The sequence below is a fragment of the Megascapheus bottae genome, unplaced genomic scaffold (genome assembly GCF_031878675.1).
Source record: "Megascapheus bottae isolate mThoBot1 unplaced genomic scaffold, mThoBot2.hap1 HAP1_SCAFFOLD_154, whole genome shotgun sequence".
Classification (NCBI taxonomy): domain Eukaryota; kingdom Metazoa; phylum Chordata; class Mammalia; order Rodentia; family Geomyidae; genus Megascapheus; species Megascapheus bottae.
Window position 1 is genome coordinate 100,697 of NW_028327569.1, and position 19,964 is coordinate 120,660.

The 19,964-nt window shown below is 38.7% G+C and overlaps 1 protein-coding gene across 1 annotated transcript in view; it reads left to right on the forward strand.

Annotated features, from left to right (window-relative positions):
* The window catches only part of LOC150039630 (long-chain-fatty-acid--CoA ligase 1-like), a 39,900-nt gene extending 20,681 nt beyond the window's left edge, over positions 1 to 19,219 (forward strand). Inside the window, exon 7 of the mRNA XM_090327720.1 lies at positions 19,184 to 19,219. Within this exon, the coding sequence (XP_090183846.1) occupies positions 19,184 to 19,204 (21 nt within the window). The 3' untranslated portion in view covers positions 19,205 to 19,219. The remainder of the gene's footprint in view (positions 1 to 19,183) is intronic.
* Positions 19,220 to 19,964: the final 745 nt, after the last annotated feature.

Consider the following 19,964-nt stretch of genomic DNA (forward strand, 5'->3'; position numbering starts at 1 on the left):
GAAACCAAAGTTAAAAACAAAACAATCTATGCATTTCTGGATTACAAAAGGAAATCTGAAGTGGTGGAACTGAATTCGAAAATTCAGATCTTGTACTGTGTGGTATATTGAGGGAAAAGTTAACATTAAATCATTCCCATTTCTGTTCATATCAGAGTTACAGGATTCTATGCACAAAACTCTTAGTAGGCTTCAAAGAGAAGGTGAGAAGCAATCTAAGTCTGACACGAGGGTGAACACCTGTAATCCTACCTATTTCTGGGTGGATTATAGGAAGATCACAAGATTGAAGCCAGTATCAAAAGCAGAATGCAAACAGAAGGGCATGACTCGATTGGTAGAGCACCAAGTGAGACTTTGGTTCAAGCCCCAGTATTGCAAGAATAAAAACTCTGACTGCCACGCCAGTCACTACTATTCTGCTCTAAACCATAACAAACGAATAGACTCAGTCCTCCCAGATGAAGGGCTGAGAAAGGTGATGGTGAATGTGCCCACCCCTGGTTTCATTTGATCGGTTTGTGGCATTCCAGTCTCTGACCAAATGTGGAAAATCTTTTGAAAATGGATAGAAATCTCTCTGAGATTTGATTCCTGTGAAACAAAAGGTACTTAAAGATTCTATTAAAAATAAATGATTCTGCTTCTTTACAATCCTATCAAGTTATGCAACTGGGGCTGATTTCTGGAAATATGTTTGCCATTGAAAGCACAAAGCAAACACCTTTTTTGAACTGTTCGAAGCCTTCAGAGGAATTGTAACGCCAGCCAGCACTGTCAAAGGCCTCATTGTGAACATTTGTACTGGAGGCTGCTAATTGCTGGCCTCCTTCCAAAACTTTCCTGCAAACACAACACCATATTTGTCTTTCAGCTGCCATGATTTGTTAAGAGCCTATAAACAGAGAAGATTCTTTCTTAGCAACCACTTTGAAACAGTAGAGCTCCCCTCCCCCAAATATAAAACCCTGAAATGAGAATGGGAAATGAACCATACAAAGTTACTTGTAAATGTCAAAATGACAATCCAGTTTTCAGAGTTTCAATACTGCTGGCTTTGGGAAAGAAAAAAAAATGCTCTGGCTTTGGGAAAGGAAAGAAAAAAAAACTCTCTCAAGAAACTTTCAGAAGCCGACAGATTAAAAGGCGACTAGAAATGATCTCATTGCCATCGGAGACGTCTGGTCATACGCCTATCTGCAAGATAAACTAAGAATAATCTAGTTCCGTTATTCAATTTTATTTCCTTAGAGAATGCTCCAGGCTTCATCCTTCTATTTTTAGTCTTGAGCATCAAGCACCATGAAGAAAGCATTGTCAAGAACATTCAAAAGATTCCACATTCATCAGAAGGGTAAAGTTCTAGAAACCAAAACTCACCCTTTAAAAGCACCCAGAGATCAGAGTGAATGGGATTAAGGGATGATAAGGAAATGAGCCTTTGTGTTGGCAGCTGCAGAACAACTTCTGATGGCTCTTACAGCTCAGATAGAAAACTCCAGAAAAATCATCGCATTGTTGGAAAGAGCACATGAAGCTGACCTTAACAAAGAACACTCCAGAGGGTCTGTGGGAGTGTTATGGGCCCTTTAATCTTCTAAGAAGTTAAAATGTTTCTGGAGTCAGTTCCCTCCTGTCAGCCTGAGAACAGCCAGTTGGGGAAACGGAACCGGTAGGCATGGAAACCTCAGGCATCTTGGGGACAAAATTCATCTTAGGGTTTACATGAGAAAAATCGTGGCGAATCCTCAAGTGTTTAGGGACAATTATCTGGTAAATAAGACAGCATGGGGTCTTAACTGAGGGTAATGGAGAATAAACATTAGGTAAGCCTTGATCTTTGTCCTTTAAGTGTGTACAAGTAGCAAAGTCAACTAACCATCAGAAGGACAGAAGTAAAAGGCCTCCACAATCATTTTTTAATCTATTTACCCATGGATTTCTTGTACATGTATGACAAGAGATTGTTCAGAACTGTTAATATTTTTCAAAACTAAGAAGGATGAGAATTTTTATGAACAAAACCATCTCATAAAGGAGCCAAACTAGAAACTGAGGCATTCCTGCATGGGATATAAAGGACATTGAGGTCAAAACTATACCAGTTAATCCAAGGATGGTAATTCTAAAGTGGAGAAACATGACATATTACCATCCCATTTCTGTACTATCTGTACACATAAAATCCTTAAAACGCCCTAGATAGCATTTGTGATCTGGGTGACAAGGACACCTGTATTAGTTACACCGTTAACATGGACCCCACACTGCCTGTATCCTGATAAAAAGAATTCACCTGTTTAAAAACAAAAGTATACCAGTTACTATCTTCTACTTTTCTTTTTTCTTTTCTTGAGGATAGTAGTCTACCACTTGACCTGCAGCCCTGTATCTGGCTTTTCGATGGTTAAATTGGTGATAAGCGTCTCACAGACTTTTCAGTCCTGGCTGGCTTTGAATTGCAATCCTCATATTTCAGCCTCCTGAGCAGCTAAGATTACAGGAGTGAGTCACCAGTGCCAGGCCTCTTCTACTTTTTATTTTTAAAACTATGGCCACATTATTTTTATATTGTTTATTGCTTTGGTCATCATCTCTGTCTCTCTGTGTCTCTCTCTCTGTCTCTGTCTTACTCTCACTCTCACTCTTGCTCTCTCTCCTTCCTTCACTTTTAAACAAGTACTACTGGATCCTTACACCTTCCTCAACACCAGCTCTTTGTGTACTCACCACGGCCCACTGGTACGTCAGTCCCTGTCCCGCCGGTGTCTTCCTATGCACCCAAGAAATTATGGTTTACTATATTCCAGAAGTTTTGTGTATTGATAACAGTAGGGCCCAGGGAAACTGATTAGTAACAAGACTTTAATGCCAAAATAGGGAATTTTCCACAACTTACTGCTTTCTCTTATGACCTTCTGGCTCCTTTTGCTGAAGAATACTGAATTCTTCCTTGGGCCCACGAGTAACAATAGAAAATGAAAAACTGAAGGATTGAATCCTAGAGGTTAGCAAAGGCAGTGTGGCTTAAGTCAGCTGCCAGCCTTTTCAATCTGTCAGTGACGCTATGGTTGGGGAAAATAATGGGAACATTCGCAATTAGAACTGCCACATTCTAACCTAGTTCCTCTCCTGCACTGCTTTATTCTTCTTTAGTTATAACGTATTTAACAAGTTCAGTTCTTGATATTTAACAGTGTTTTTGTCAGGATAAAATGGTGATGGTGGTGGTGGTGGTGGTGGTGGTAATCTCAGCTACAGGGTAAGTCCCAGAGTAAGTCAAAGAATAGTAATCTTCTTTCCTAAGCAACTGATCTAATGTAACATAAGAAAGGAAAAGGAAAAGAGAGATGCAAAAACTTCAGTCATGTAACTCAAATATTCTTCAGGATTATTTGTTATATGCACAACTATAAAAACTTCCATCATAAATTTGCACTTGAAGACAGCCAGGATAAGAAGCAACAGGAATTTTCACACAATGCAAAGTGCAAAAGGTCACAACCACTTATAAAAAGTCAATCTAAGCTAAGTACTTGTGGTTCATGCCTATAATCATAGCTACTCAGGAGGCTGAGATCTGAAGATTGTTGCTCAAAGCCAGCCTGGGCAGGAAAATCTTTGAGAGTCTTATCTCCATATAACCACCAGAAAATTTTGAGCCCTGTGGCCCAAAGTGGTAGAATGCTAGCCTTGAGCAAAATTGCTCGGAGATAGTGCCCAGGTCCTGAATTCAAGCCTCAAGACCAATAAAAAAATCAATCTATGCCTCAGTCTCTCAAATGGAGGCATATTCTTTCTATAGGATGCAATCATTCCATTCCTAGGATTTTAAGAGAAATACAAGTCCACATGAAAACTTGCACATGAATGTGCAGAGCAGCCTTATTTATAATAATGAAAAATGTAAAAACTCAAATATTATCCATTGATAAATAAATGGTATTATATCTATATGGTAGATAGAATATTACTTGGAGAATAGAAAGTGATGGGATGATAGGGATAGAAAGTAATTGATATGCCACCATGAGGGTGACTCTCAAAATCAATATGCTGAATGAAAGAAACCACACACCAAGCAGCCCATACAACATGATGCTGTTTGTAGAAAAATGTACAGTGACAGAAAGCAGGTCTATGATTACCTGAGATCAGGGATTTTAAAAAAAGAAAGAAAAATACTTCAAGGGGCAGAGAGACATGTTCGGGTCAACAGAAATATCCTTTCTCATTTTGATTAGTATCTTTGTATGACAAGATATGCTCATTTTAATTAAAGCCATAGGAAGCACATGTTTGATGCACATCATTGGATGATGACTTCATTCCATTCCAAACAATAAATTTTATTTATCTTTATTATAGTAGTGATTTCCTGTATGTACACTGTCAACGCACAGCTGACTGTACACTTCTAAGTAAGAAGAGTTGTATACTCTGGATGCTTTTCACTGCACCCAAACTGTTCCTCGAGGAAACTGACTATAAAGTATCAGTTAATAAATTAGGAGTGAGTGTTCATATTTGGTCAACTTGGTCAACACTCTGTTCTTATTCCAAATTTGACTTTCTTTCCCAAAGCAGAGCAAACTCTCTCAGTTGTCTCCTACACAGCACTCCCTTGCTAGTTCCTCTACCAGGGTGGGTTGTGAGACAGACAGCACTGGAGAGTCTATTTCCCTCGTCATTGTATTTGTGCTAATGTTCTTTCCTGGCTAGCCTCCTTCTTGGTTTCAAATGTGCTACTTTTTTCCCAAAATGCCCTAGTTTAGCCACCTAGCAGAAACCCCACCAAGAAGAATCTACTACTAGACAGGTTTACTAAGCCTTATTTTCCTTCCTAACATAGTTGGTAGCTTTCTCAGTTAGCTCCTCTCTAGTTTTCACATGATGTCATTTGCACCCTGCCTCTAATACTGAGGCACAGGCTCTGCCCAGCCCTCCTTCCCGATACAAGGCATGGATGTGCTCACCCATGAAAGCTCAGAATCAGAGAGGTCCATCTCAGAAATACTGAACAAGATGCTAATGTAGAGATGTGTTGTACTCACAAACTGACATGGTGCACTGAAACCTCTGTGGACAGCTACTGAAGGATGAAAGCATTGTAAAAGATGCTGCTGTGATCCACAAACTTGGATTTTATTTTCAGAGCAGCAGGTCTATGCCTAAGATGATAATGGGTGAATGCTCTAAGAAAAAATGTCACATCCCCAAGGCTGGGTAAGAGATCAAACCCAGCAATTATGGTCATGATTTGGAGGGAATCCCATTAGTATCACACCACTTGATGAAGTCTCATAATTACAGAACTTTTTCACTTCAGAAGGAGAACTAAATGGAACCCAATCAGAAAATTTTTGAGAACAGAAATAATTACCTACTTTGGAGTAGAATCATTACCTGCAAGTAAATTGTGCCATATGTAGTAGTCAATCACCAGGCAGGTGTGACTCAAATGTGTTATCTTAGAATGTAAGCCATGGCAACATTTTGGCTGGACCTTGGTTGAGGAGATAGGCTTCATGACCACTAGAGCATATTCATCTGCTTCTCATCCATTGAAGGTACCCAGTGCTACTTTCCCCGCCCCCTCCCATGTTCATTGTGTGACCATAAATTTACAAAGAGGCAGAGGACCTAGAAGGAAATAAATTATAGCCGGGTGCTGGTGGCTCATGCCGATAACCCGAGCTACTCAGGGGGCTGAAATGTGAGGATCACAGTTTGAAGCCAGACTGGGCAGGAAAGTCTCTGTGAGACTCTAATTAACCACTCAAAAACTGGCAGTAGTGTTGTAGCTCTAGTGGTGACATAACCCAGGCCCTGAGTTCAAGACCCACAACAGACAAAATAGAAAGAGAAATGAAGGGCCTAGCTCTATGAGCAATTCAAACTATGGCTGGTGATCCAGAATAAAGCTATGTTAAACCCACAAACACAGGATAATAGATACATTTTCCATAATGGCAGGGAAAGACATATGGAGGGCAGATTTGGACAACTCCACAGGGTCTAGGTACTGAAGGAAATCATCAGTCTTGGGGTAATAATGACACTGTAGCTGATACTCCACTTCCCTGCCACTTTGTGACAGTCTACATACTAGCGTAATAGTGCCACTTGGATATGCCAAGGCTATGTCACCTAGAAATGTTTGCATCTCAGAGAATTTAGTGTGGAACATTCATGGCTGATCATGAGCATGAGGAAGCACTGGTAGTAGAAAATCCACTCATCCTCCCGGCTATCACAAGGAGGCAAACAGGGATCCTGGGAGCTGAGAGGCCTGAAGATGCCTACTTTAGCCTCACAGAACCATAAGTGCCAACCTCTACAGGATCAGACTCCATCCTCTCCACGAACAGTGACAGTCTACTTGCTGTGCTGAAGACTTTGCTTACAAGCCAGTGTACATGCCAGTGAAACAGAAGCAGAGGTGGCTTCTCTACTTATGTCTTGGCAGCCTTTAGGTTGAAAGGAAGAGGCAGAAGAAGGAAAGCTGGATGGGTGAGGGCCTTTCTGTAGAGACTGAGTTCCTTAGGAATAGTCTTAAGGCCCCCTTGTGCAAACAATAACAGCAGAGCTTGTCACCAAATTACCAAGGCAAGGGGATTTCTCTATCTAACTGATTGTGACAGCACATTAATACCAAAAGGAAAGGCAAGATACCAAGGAGACACTGACTAGGAGAGAAAAACAAAGTCATTCCTGTCTGTCCCATCCATACTGATTACCCTTTGAAACCTTTTCTAAGTGAAAAGTCAAACACAATATTCAGTTAATAGCATTTGTACGCACATACATACCATATAATATATTTACTTTTCAGTTTATAAGCTAAATCTTGCTTCCATATTTAAGGAAAAACATGAATCCTTTGTCTTCCTAGTTAGGACTTTACTTCACATGATTTTTTATAGGTCTCTCTACATATTTTTTATAAATTGCATAATATCTTCTAATGGATACTAAAAGTCCATATATATGTATATTTATATATAGTATTTTACATTATTTTGATTCATTTATCCATTGAGGGGCATCTGGGCTGATTTCAAGTCTTGGCTATAGTGAGTAGTGCTGCAATAAACATGAGGAAGTGGGTACTCAAAAGGGGTGGGACCAAGTAGAAAGGGATAGACATATAAAGAGAGGAAGAATTTAGTCAAGAACTCAGTGTAATCCCTGCTACTCAGGAGGCTGAGATCTGAGGATCACAGGGCAAAGCCAGTCCAGGCACTAAAGTCTGTGAGATTCTTACCTCCAATTAACCACCAGAAAACCGGAAGTGGTACTGTGGCTCAAGGGGTAAGGTGGCTGCCTTGAGCTGAAGAGCTCAGAGACAACACCGAGGCCCAGAGTTCAAGCCCCATGACCCACAAACTGGTGGGTCATGTATTCACAAACTGGTAAATCCATTGTACAATTGCTTAAAGATAATAATAATAATATAATAAACATTCAGCATTGCTTATTAGAAGTTTATGATTTTATTCTTTTTTTTTTGCCAGTCCTGGGCTTGAGCTCAAGGCCTGAGCACTGTCCGGGCTTTCTCAAGGCTAGAGCTCTACCACTTGAGCTTCAGCAACGTTTCTGGCTTTTACTTACGTAGTTGTACCAAGGAATCGAACCCTGATCTTCTGCATGCTAGGCAAACACTCTATCACTAGGCCAAACTCCCTGACCATGATTTTATTCTTGATTTGACTTATTCATAAGTACAAGCTGTGCTTAGTGGGCAAAGTGGGTGCAGAGAGTGGGGTGAGGGATGCCTTTCCTTTCTACTTTCAAAAGAATGTATAGTTTGTGCACACTGGTCTGACTTACCACATTTGTTCAATTTTGATCTTTTTTTTTTTGCACAAGAACCACAAGATCAATTTAAATAAAGTAAGAGGAAATTGGATACCATCAATCAATGTACTAAAACACAACCAAAATTACATGTCATAGGTTATACCATTTCAGCACTTGTAATTAATATTGCCTGTGCATGCCCCGCCTAAGAAAATATTTACACAATGTTTCATTTCTTTCAAAGAACTTCATCTTCTGATTTCCCTACAAACTGAAAAAAAGAAAACTTCCATTTTAACCTAGGCAAAAAGAGAACATTACTTCAGTTCTGTTGCTTAATTTTAAAGTAAATTTCATGGTAAAAAAATACTTTCCAAAACCAAGACGGGTGGGGGGTGTGGGGGGGGAGGGAAATGGGTACCAAGACATGTGAAAGGGTATCAATGTATGTGAATTAATGCACCTTCTATCTGGCAAATATCATGTAACCCTTTTACTAATTACAATAAAAAAAGAAAGATAAAAAAATAAATAAATAAAATACTTTCCAAAACAACATTTTTGAAGATGAAATGATTTAGCTTTTCTTACTTACCTTAAAAGAAAATGTCTGACTTTCAAGTCACTATTGTTTTAAGTCAGATACTTCTTCCTTTATACAACTCAGAGCTAGCATTGAAATCACAAATAATTAAAAAAAAGAATTTTATAGTGTACTTTTTTTCTCTGTGTCTAGAAATGCTTATTTCTTAGGTCAGGAGAAAGAAAAGGTTTTCTTTTCCAAGATATGGTATCCAAGAATGGTATTATCTTAAAAACTACTCCAGAGAGTGTTGATAACAGAGCTTTCCTTCTTTCCTCCCTAGATAAGCCATGACAGAACTTCATCATTCTCTCTCATTAGGTTGGACTTGTTTCCCCAAATAGGATCTGAGTCACAGAGCCCTGGCTGGCTGTGTCACCATGTGCAGATTAGACTGACTCTCAGAGTCTCAGATGCAGAATTGGAGCTGCAGCAGGACTTGGGATATTGGCCACATACCAGTCCAGTAAATGCCACTTGGTCACAGTGATGGTGATAGTCATTGTGACTATAGCAGCTACCTCAGTGGAACAACAATCAAATTCTGAGTAGGACTCTGACGAATTTGTTACTTAGTCAACTTAGAGACAAATATGAATGGATGTCCAGATTAGTGGATGAGTTCCCAAAACATAATTGGCTCTATTTTTTTTTTGCCAGTGCTTGGACTTGAGCTCAGGGCCTGAGCACTGTCCTTGGACTTCCTCAGTCCTAGAACTCTACCACTTGAGCCACAGCACCACTTCTGGCTTTTTTCTATGTATGTAGTACAGAAAAATCAAACCCAGGTCTTTGTGCATGCTAGGCAAGCACTATACCACTAGGCCAAACTCCTGGCCCCATAATTGACTCTTTTCTTTTTAAGAACACCTCAGATGCCCTTGAAATTACAGGCTCACGCCTGTAATCCTAGCTACTCAGGAGGTTGAGATCTAAGGACCACATTTCAAAGGCAACCCTAGCAGGAAACTCTATGAGACTCATCTCCAGTTAACCACCTGGTAAACAGAAGTGATACTGTGGCTCTAGCACTAGCCTTGAGTGTAAAACCTCAGGGACAGTGCCTCGGCCCTGAGTTCCATCTAATTGGATTTAAATCTTACCTCTAACCTCATCTGGGTTTCCTCGAGAAGTACTTCATTCACATTTTGTAGAGCTGTTTTCCTATATTCAAAATATTAATGATACTTTCCTTGTGGAAAGTATTAAATGAGTTTGTGTACAACTGCAGAGCTCAGAAATATTACCAAGATGTGATAAGCACTCATAAAGCTTTAATATTTGTTAAATTCAAATAACGTTTATTAAACAGCAGAAAAATGCAAGAAAAGAAAAACAATCATTTACCTTGTGTGATTGTTGTTCTTAAAGTACTATGTTATTTCTCTTCTCTTTTGTTGTCCTTGAGTTAATCTCATATTTTTACTGTATCTGACTTTGTTACCTGATATATTGTATGTTGTTTATTTGACTATTTGAAATAGGAAAGGGAAGGGGGGAAACAAGATGATTGGGAGGGGGTGGAGGAAGATGGGGACAAAAACATGAGAAAGGGTATCAATAGGTGAGAAGTAATGTACCTACTATCTGGCAAATGTAACTGTAACCTCTATATGTTACAATAATTTTTTTTAAAAAGAAAAACTATTGAGTTTCTATGAACTTATAACTATTACATATGCTTTACATGTATGATCTTAACTAATTTTTTCAGTAATTTTAATCAGTAGCTTTATTTTTTATTTTGTTAACATACATTTGTAATTTGAGGGTGTTTTCATAATGTATTTCCACATATCACACAGCATACTTTAATCTATTTCACATCCACATGCCTCCATTGCTACCACCCTTTATTCACATTATTAGGTAAATATCATTTATCCTTACTGATAAATGAAGAGCATGGAATAAAGATGAATTTGCATGTTTCTTAATATCTCATAGCAAATAAACAAGGATTCCTGGTCAAGAGTAAGCTCAGTTGTTGTACTTTGTGTAAATAAAATATAGCCCCGTCTTTGAAGAAGGAGTCAATTAGAACAGCAGTTCTGCATGGAAATAACCAAACATTATAAATGTCAAACAAGTACTATATACCAAAGAGTAATATTTACCTAAAGGAAAGAGAAATTCCATAAAGCATTAGAGAAATAATACTTGAAAGATGAAAAAGATTCTCTTGGAAAATAGAGGTACTAAGGGATAGAAGAAAAAGAGTACAATTCAGGTTAAGAGGCAAAGAAAGTTCCCCAAATAATAGAAGAACAGCAAAGAAAATGAAAAAGAATGCTGTCTCTGTGAGTGGGAATTTGCTTTCCCACAAAGCAAGCTGTAACTTGCAGTGACTCGAAGGACTCATCTTTGCCTACAGGGCCAGCAGTTTCTAATTGGAGACACCAAGCTCTGTATGGCTCTTCAGCAGATCATAACCTAGGTCTTTCACACAACTATGCTTTGCTGCATTTTCAAGATCTTTTGGCTGTACACTTGATTGTCAACATCAACTATGGCTTGTGTTAAAGCATTTACTCTGTTGTCATATTTGGATCGTTCTACCACAGCTTCTACAAGGTTTTTTATAAGCCCTGTCTGCTTAAAGATATGTACTTCTTCGAGATACTTTACCCCTGGACCCCAGTCTAGGCAAAGATACATCCTTTGTTTAAATTAAACTTTGTTTTCAAGGTGCTCATTGCAGATCTCATTTTAGAGATATTTATTTATGTATTTAGTATTTCTTTTATTTTGGTGCCAGTCCTTGGGCTTGAAGTCAAAGCCTGACCCCTGTCCTGCTCCTCTTTTGGTCAAGGCTAGCACTCTGCCACTTAAGCCCATAGCACCACTTGCACCTTTTTTGAGTACTTGATTTGAGATAAGAGTCTCATGGACTTTTCTGCCTGGGCTGTCTTTGAACCATGATCCTCAAATCTCAGCTTCTGAGTACCTAAGATTATAAGTGTAAGCCAACTTTTAGAACTATTTTAAGCAGTAGACTGCTTATGTGCCTCTCTCTGCATGTTAATATGGATTTCTTGGAATAAGGAATCCATATCCCTTGTTGACCTCCAATGTCTAGTCCAACATCTAACACTTAAATCTTTGATACCTAAGTGAATGAATTGTAGCCCAAAGACTCTTATTAAAAGCCTCTTTCAAATCAGTCTACCCAAGCTATTACCCAATATTTTCTTCTAATGACCCTAAAAAGTGTTAAAAATGATCTCACTACTCAGTCCTCATTCATTCTAATTTTTGCTCACATTTCCATTGCCTCTTTATTTACCTTTAATCCTTTCGTTATTATTGTTACCCATACAGTTTTACAATATAGAGCAGAATCCTCCTCTGCCAGCAAAGACATTTTTTCCTCAAGATTATAAGTATTCACATGTTCAGGCCGGGAGTTTGGCCTAGTGGTAGAGTGCCTGCCTAGCATGCACGAAGACCCGGGTTCGATTCCACGGTACCACATACATAGAAAAAAGCTGGAAGTGGTGCTGAGGCTCAAGTGGTAGAGCTCTAGCCTTGAGAAAGTCCAAGGACAATGCTCAGGCCCTGAGCTCAAGCCCAGGACTGGAGCAAAAATAAATAAATAAATAAATAAAAGTATTCACATGTTCTTCTTTATTTCAATGTTAATTTTTTTTTCAGAATTGCCTTTACCTTTTGAAACCTCTCATACTTTAATTGTATTAGCTTCTGGTTATTTTACAAAGCACTTTCTTGGCCTCTAAAAGTGGAGGATGTCATTTTTGTTTCATATTCATCTGCCATTCCAAAATGCCAAACACAAGGAAGTTTATCAGATGATCAAATAGGAAAAAGCTTTTGTATTCATAACAAGTGTTCTGTGACTCATTTAATATAACATAAACTCAGTATTTACAATGGCAATAGCATTCTATTCTTACTGTTAGTAGAAGAGAGGCAGAGAATTCTCTGAGAAGACAGGCTAACCACGACCATGATGTGTTTAGTTGTTTTCAGGGAATATGATGCCATGTGCCACAATCCAAGACCATGTACTCATTACACAGTTTGGTCTTTCTGACTTCACACTTCAGTATTTGATCCCCAACACACAGTCCAGAGCCTAGACTTTACCTGCACCACACAGGGTGAGCTCATAGAGCATGAATGTTGCAGACATTCACTCTGACCCCTACTATCCTGGCAGGCTTCCGTACCATTTCAATTCAAACCATGCCTTCTGGAACAAGCAGCTCCATTTTCTTTGCCAGAATGCTCTTAGCCATCAATCAAACAGAGAAGCTTTGTGCCAAACTCAGAGGAGCAGTTTAAAACTAATGATCAACATGGAGCTAAGACATTGGGGTGTAAAGGGTAGAATGGAAAGTAATGATGCTCAATTTCCACAGTGACTATCACAGTATACATTTTAAAAACCTATCTAATTGGCTCTGGATTGTGAGACATCTATATAACATTGTTTCATTTATATTATTTTCATATTTGTGGAAAGAATGTTAATGAAATGTTTACTTAAAATATTCTTTAAAGGCTTGAGCTCAACACTCATTCTGCAAAAAAAAGAAAAAAAGAATAATTTTTAGGCCAAAAGAAACTAATTTCAGATAGAAGCTCAAAGACTTAGGAAAAAGATTAACAAGAAAGGTAAAATTGTGGATAACCTAAATGTTACTAGATGTCCAAATTTCATTACCATTTTATAAATCCTTATTTAATCTACCCAGAAGAAAGATATTATTAAAATTGTTATACTTTAAAGAGAAATAAAAAGGCAATATAAATTAAGTTGGGAAATACTAAGCAATTTAGGGATATACTAAGCATTTTTAAGATCACTAGAAGGTTAAAACAAAATGAAAAAAAGAATGTTTTACAATTAATATTTTCTCTCTCTCCTCCCCTCCGCTCCCCCAGTCGCCTCATAAAAAAACTTATGATCCTCCTACCTCAGTGCCTCCCAAGGGCTGAGAGTACAAGCATGTCTAACTGTCTTTCTCAGTTATTCATTGATTTCCTCAAAACACTTGCAATCTCAAAACATCAGCTCAAAATTTCAGCTGAATTTTGTCTAGTTCACATGACATGTGAATATCCTGATATTTAAAATGATCACCATTAAAGTCAAATGGCTACAGCACAGGCTCTGCTCCTCAATTCTGTAGAAACTCTAGTTCTCCTTAAACTCTAACCAAAATTTTAAATCTCCCAAGGAGTATCTCACTCATGCTCTATAATGGTTTTTTTTTTCACATAGGCCGACTCCTTTAAGGAATCTAGATTAAATCTGTATTATTTAGAATTCTTCAAAGAAATAGAACCAATAGAATGTATATCATACATCTTTTAATATATCTATTAACAAATATAAGTATAAAAGTGGATGACAGATAATAGATAGATAGATAGATAGATAGATAGATAGATAGATAGATAGACAGGTAGATAGACAGGTAGATAGATAGATAAGATATTGGCTCATACATCTATGGAGTCTGAGAAGTTCCATTATCTTCCATCTGTAAGCTGAAGTCCCAGGAAAGTTGGCAGCATAGCTTAAAGACTCAAGAGATGAAGGACCATTGGCATAGATCCCAGTTTAGATTGGAAGGTCTGAGAATCAAGAGGGCAAGAGCAGGAGAAACAGTCACACAAAGTGTATTCACCGTTCCTTCAACTTTATGTTCTATTTAGGCCCTACATGGACTCACTGATGTTCACTCACTTCATTTGCTCCACCAGTTTAAATACTACCCTCTTCCAGATACACCTTCACAGACACACACAGAGATCGTATATGATCAGTTACCTTGGCAACCTCTGGCCCAGTCAAGCTGATACGTAAAATTTACCTTCATAAAGTCAAAACCACCAGTGCTCAAAGGAGTTGCCATTATTCCTGTTGATGTTTACTAAAGTCACCAACCCTGATAATAGTTCCTAGGAAAATGGACAAGGCTAAGCCAAGTGTGCTCACTTGGACACCATGATATCACTACTAATGTCTACCTTCTTAGGTTCCAAGGCCACTAATGCCCAACAGGTGTGTATGCCATTTTAAGGGTGTTGTTGACTCAGGAAGTTGCCTTTAGAGCCACTAGTTTTCTGGCACTATTTTAACTGGCAGTATTGCTGAAATTCCATAGATATTTTTATGAAATAATTCTTCCTAATTGCTTTTTCTAAAATATAACTTCTGCCCTTAGGACTTAGAAATGCATTGACATGACTGATCTGAAATGAAAACTGCTGGGATACACTTAGAATAACTTCTGCCTTGTACTTAACCTTGGGATATTTATTCAGGCTCTGATTTTCTCTTCCCATAAGCCTGCTGTCCTCATAATGGGTCGCTTATGTAAATATTTTTCATCTACATTGCCACTTCTGTCTGGTGAAATCACAAGTCCTTCATACATGCCTAGCATGTTAAAAAATATATTTTTTCTTTCATTAAGAATATTTACTTCAAAGAAAGAACACATATAGAAAAATAATCAGAAATACTTTTTTATTCATGCCAAGGGGTGAAAGAATATACAAATTCTAAATTTGGAGTTGTTTGGATGGGCAATTGGCTCCATTATTTATTATTATTTATTATTTATGTCTTCTTTGTATTCCCAAAGATACACCATAGCAGTCCTTCAGTAAAAGTAAAATGTGTACCAATCCCAAAAGTACCCACCAAAACCTTAATGGAATGTGCCAAAAATCTTAGCAGTAATCATAAAAGAAGGTTCAGGTTCCTGATAGTTGATTTCAAACTGTAGCATCCAATTAAATATACATTTCACAAGGGGTCTTAGATGGGACGGTGTAAGGATCTCGAAAGTCTCTTAAGCAATTTTTCACTGGTGATTTCATTTCTAATTTGAAGTCCCATTAAAATAGCAGAAAGAAGCAGATACATTATGGATTTGAAATGTTCCCATTGGTATTACTCCAACCTTCTCATCAGAGCTAGATGACAAGTTACTATTAAAACATGAGGAGAGAGGAAACCTGTGTCCTCTATTTTAAAATGCTTTATAACATGAAATTGAAATCCCTGCAATTCTAGGAATGCCAGCTAAGTTTTCCTCCAACCTATCATGTCAACAACGTTTTCATCTACCTTCAAAAGAAATTTATTAATCTTCACAAACACTATTTCACTAAATCATTCATAAAAATAGTTTTATGACTATGTAATAGAATTATACAACATTCATCCTTGCATTCAATAAGACCATTCTCAACCATGGAACTAACAAACCACTTTTTTTTGCCTGTCCTGGGCTTTGAACTCAGGGCCTGAGCACTGTCCTTGGGCTTTCTCAAGGCTAGAGCTCTAGCACTTGAGCCACAACACCACTTCCAGCTTTTTGCTATATGATACCAAGGAATCCAGTCTTCAGGCATGCTAGGCAAGCACTCTACCACTAGGCCAAACTCCTGGCCCCAATAAGCCACTTTTATTTAAAAAAAAGATATTTAGCTAAAACTTACCTTGATTCCAATGAAGTTCTGCATTATTATATATATATGTAGTTCAAGGGATAAACAATCCATGACAAAGAAAGATACAATTTCAGCATTTTCCTAAAAAAAAAAAAGGAGAACATCTTCACTGAGCAAATTGCTATGGACACGGTGAATGGTGGGCATTCATTACAGTCACCTCTGTGACACATATGCTTGTAAATTTCCCCCCTTTTAATTTGGCTTCTTTTCAATATCAGGTCTCCATGGAAAGTCCAACCTATTACCTATATTTTACTTATAGGCTAACATAATTTTCAAACCATTTTGTTTATCTTTTCTAGGGGGCACACAATCTTAAGAAATACATAATGAGCTAATATATTCTTCAGACTTTTGGCACTTCTCAAAATAGCTTTTAAATCATTGTACTGCTTAATTTTTAAGAGATTTGTCATCTGTGACATGAATATAGAATTTTTAAAAACAGACTGAAAGATTCATGTGCTCATGCTGACAAAGTAGCTATGATTTATTACACAACCTGAGCCCAGTCAACTGTGGAATGAGGGCAGGTACCTAGAGACAGGCAAAAACTAGATGCAAATGTGTATACAGACAGCAAAATTCAATAACAATTGGTTTAAAAAAAATCCCCCTAAGCTTGACTGTTTGGTAGATAGTCATTTTACATCTAAACACATATATGATTTACATCTGTTTTTCTAGTTTTCAAAAACCCAGGTAACAACTGCTACATTCACCATTTTAAGACTTGAAAATGCACACAAACATGATATACCTCCTTGATCTTCATGCAATCCACTTTAGGATGTCACTCAGTGACTGTGCAAAGTCAAAAACCTATCAGAGAAGTCTACAGACTCTACTTGACTTCCAGAATTGTGCATTTATCCAAAGCCTGAAAGAATTCCCTCTGCTTGGTGGGACATCCTCCATAAGCTGAACATGTGTGTTTATCAGTTGAATATGTTCGTAGGTTGCACATGCGCTGTGTTCTATAAGTTTGTGAGTTTGAATATGAGATGTTCCACATAGGCTTCTATGCTGATCACATGGTCCTCAGCTCTAGGCACTATTCGGTATGATTCAAGAAACATTGAGAGGTAGAGCATAGTTAAAGGAAGTAGGTCATTTACTGAGGTTACACCTGGCCTCAGTGCCTTCCTCGCTATCTGCTTCCCGTTTGCCATGATCAGTTTCTGCCTTACCTGCTCCCACTACCATGAGGGTCTGCCTTACAATGAGCCCAAAACAAACGCAGCTAAAGACTATGGACTGAAATCAGGCACTAAAATAATCGTTCCATTCCTTAAGTGGTTTCAGAGCTCCGGCATTTTTGTCATAGTGATGAGGCAGCTAGTGGTAAGACAGTGTGATTTATTGGTCAAATCCTATCCATCGTGCAAGTTAACCGTTGATTATGTAGAGGCCTCCTTATGTTCTCTGATTCTTTTTCCAGAGAATAATGAGGCAGGAACACTGAAATTCCTGACCGAGTCAGCCAACACTTATTGGATACGCTATTGTATGTCATGTGTTTCATCTGATATGGGAAATGGGAAGAGATTGATACTGACCCAACCTTTAAGAAACTTAATGTCTTTAGAGCTCGCAGATTGCAACAACGGGAAATAAGATGAGAATGGGGAATGCATGCCTCTATCTCTACCACAAAGGACACTTAGTAGTGGTTATAGTATTCTCTGCTACGAAGTAAACTACGAGAATACATTTGTTTTATCTAAAAGTATCCCCAAGATGCACTTTAACCACACTGGTGAGTAAGAGTGAGGATAGTCACAGAAGCGAAAATAGTTTATGGAGAGAGAAAGTAACACTGGAGATAAGATTTGAAAGTTCTGTGGAGGACAATAATCCAAGAAGATGGAAATCATCTGAGCTTGTTAGTACTCTTTGCCCCAGCCCTATCTTCCCCAGATACAAAAGTTAAAAATAATTAAGGATAAATTAAGGTTAAATGGGGTCCAAAGGTTGGAATTGATTCAATGGTATTAACATCCTTACAAAAAAAAATCACCAGGGGCCCAGGAGTGTGGCCTAGTGGTAGAGTGCTTGCCTAGCATGCATGAAGCCATGGGTTCGATTCCTGGGTACCACATACACGGAAAAGGCCAGAAGTGGTGCTGAGGCTCAAGTAGTAGAGTGCTAGCCTTGAGGAAAATCCAAGGACATTGCTCAACTCTGAGTCTAAGCCCCAGGACTGGCAAAAAAAAAGGAATCAAAAGAGAGTAATCTCTCTTTCTCTCTCGCTCTCTCTCGCTTGCTCTCTCGCTCACTCTTTCTCTCATCCCAACCCATACACAGTGAAAACATTCACATGCACACACAAGCATCCATCTGCAGCCAAAGTGAAGAACCTTCCCTAGACAGCTCTGATGGTAACCCCTTGATTTTGAACTTCCCAGATCCCCAAACTGTGAGGAAATGTTTCCTGTCCTTGGTGCCAGAAGTTTGGCCTAGTGGTAGAGTGTTTGCTTAGCGTGCACAAAAACCTGGGTTCAATTCCTCAGTACCACATACGTAGACAAAAACTGGAAGTGGTGCTGTGGCTCAAGTGGTAGAATTCTAGCCTTGAGAAAGTCCAAGAACAGTGCTCAGTCCCTGAGTTCATGCACCAGGACTGGGAAAAAAAAAACTTTCCTGTCCTTAGCATCCCAAAAAGGAAATACTACATGCATTAAATATTAACTCTCCATTTTCCACATCTGGTAGCTACCACTAAGTCTTTTTTTATTGCTACCAAATGGTAGCAAACTAGTAATACAAACTTGCTTATTCTAAACACTCATATAAATTGAATTATACAGTATTTAACCATTTTGTTCATCAACGTTGGCCTTAAACTTTTTCTGCCTAGGCTTTCCATGCACTACTACTCGGTGCCTATCTTTCTTCTACCCCCAGAGTCTCGTGTTCTCAAAGCTTATCCATGTTGTAGCATATATACATATTTTTTTTAATTTTTTTATTTTATTTATTTATTTTTGCCAGTCCTGGGCTTGAGCTCAGGGCCTGAGCACTGTCCTTGGACTTTCTCAAGGCTAGAGCTGTACCACTTGAGCCTCAGCACCACTTCCGGCTTTTTTTTTTCTATGTATGTGGTACCGAGGAATCGAACTCGGGTCTTCATGCATGCTAGGCAAGCACTTTAACCACTAGGCCAAACTCCCGGCCCCCATATATACATATTTTATTCATGTTTATGCCAAGCTGATATCCACTCTGCAGAGTGGCTTTATTTTCATTCATAGTGGATGCATGTTAGAATCATTTCTATGCTTTGTCTATTTTAAACAGAACTGCTGTGAGCATCTTTAGTCACATCCTTGCTGGAACACCTGCGTTGAATGATGCTGGGTCTATAACTAAAAGTGAACTGCTGCTGTGTATTGTGCTGTGAGGTCACTTGTCTCTTGCTGAAGACCTGCCCAGCTCTTCACCACAGCAACTGCAGCAGGTTTTATTCTCACCTGCAATACATGAGCTCCCAGTCTCTCCACATCCTGAAAATCCACATTATTTCAGAACTACCTTAAAAATAAAATCTAGTCATTTCATTCTCCAGCTTAAATAAAAAGAGGAAGGGGCCAGGAGTTTGGCCTAGTGGTAGAGTGCTTGCCTAGCATGCATGAAGACCTGGGTTTAATTCCTCGGTACCACATACATAAAAAAAAAGCTAGAAGTGGTGCTGAGGCTCAAGTGGTAGAGCTCTAGCCTTGAGCAAGTCCAAGGACAGTGCTCAGGCCCTGAGCTCAAGCCCAGGACTGGGGAAAAAATAAAATAAAATAAAATAAATAAAAAGACGGAGGGAGAAGAAGAGAGAGAGACAAGAGGCAGACAGACAGACACAGAGAGAGAGAGAGAGACAAACAGACAGACAGACAGACAGACAGACAAACAGAGAGAGAGAAAGAGAGAGAGACCTTTGCTGTACTTTCAAGGTCTAACCCCATTGGCCTGGTCTTCCTCTTCTTCCTCTCCTCCAACCTCTGAACTGCATCCACACACTGCATCCAAATAGTCAATACATTCTCAAAACACCAACTCCATATCTTCTGTTTCCCCAGACTGCATGACT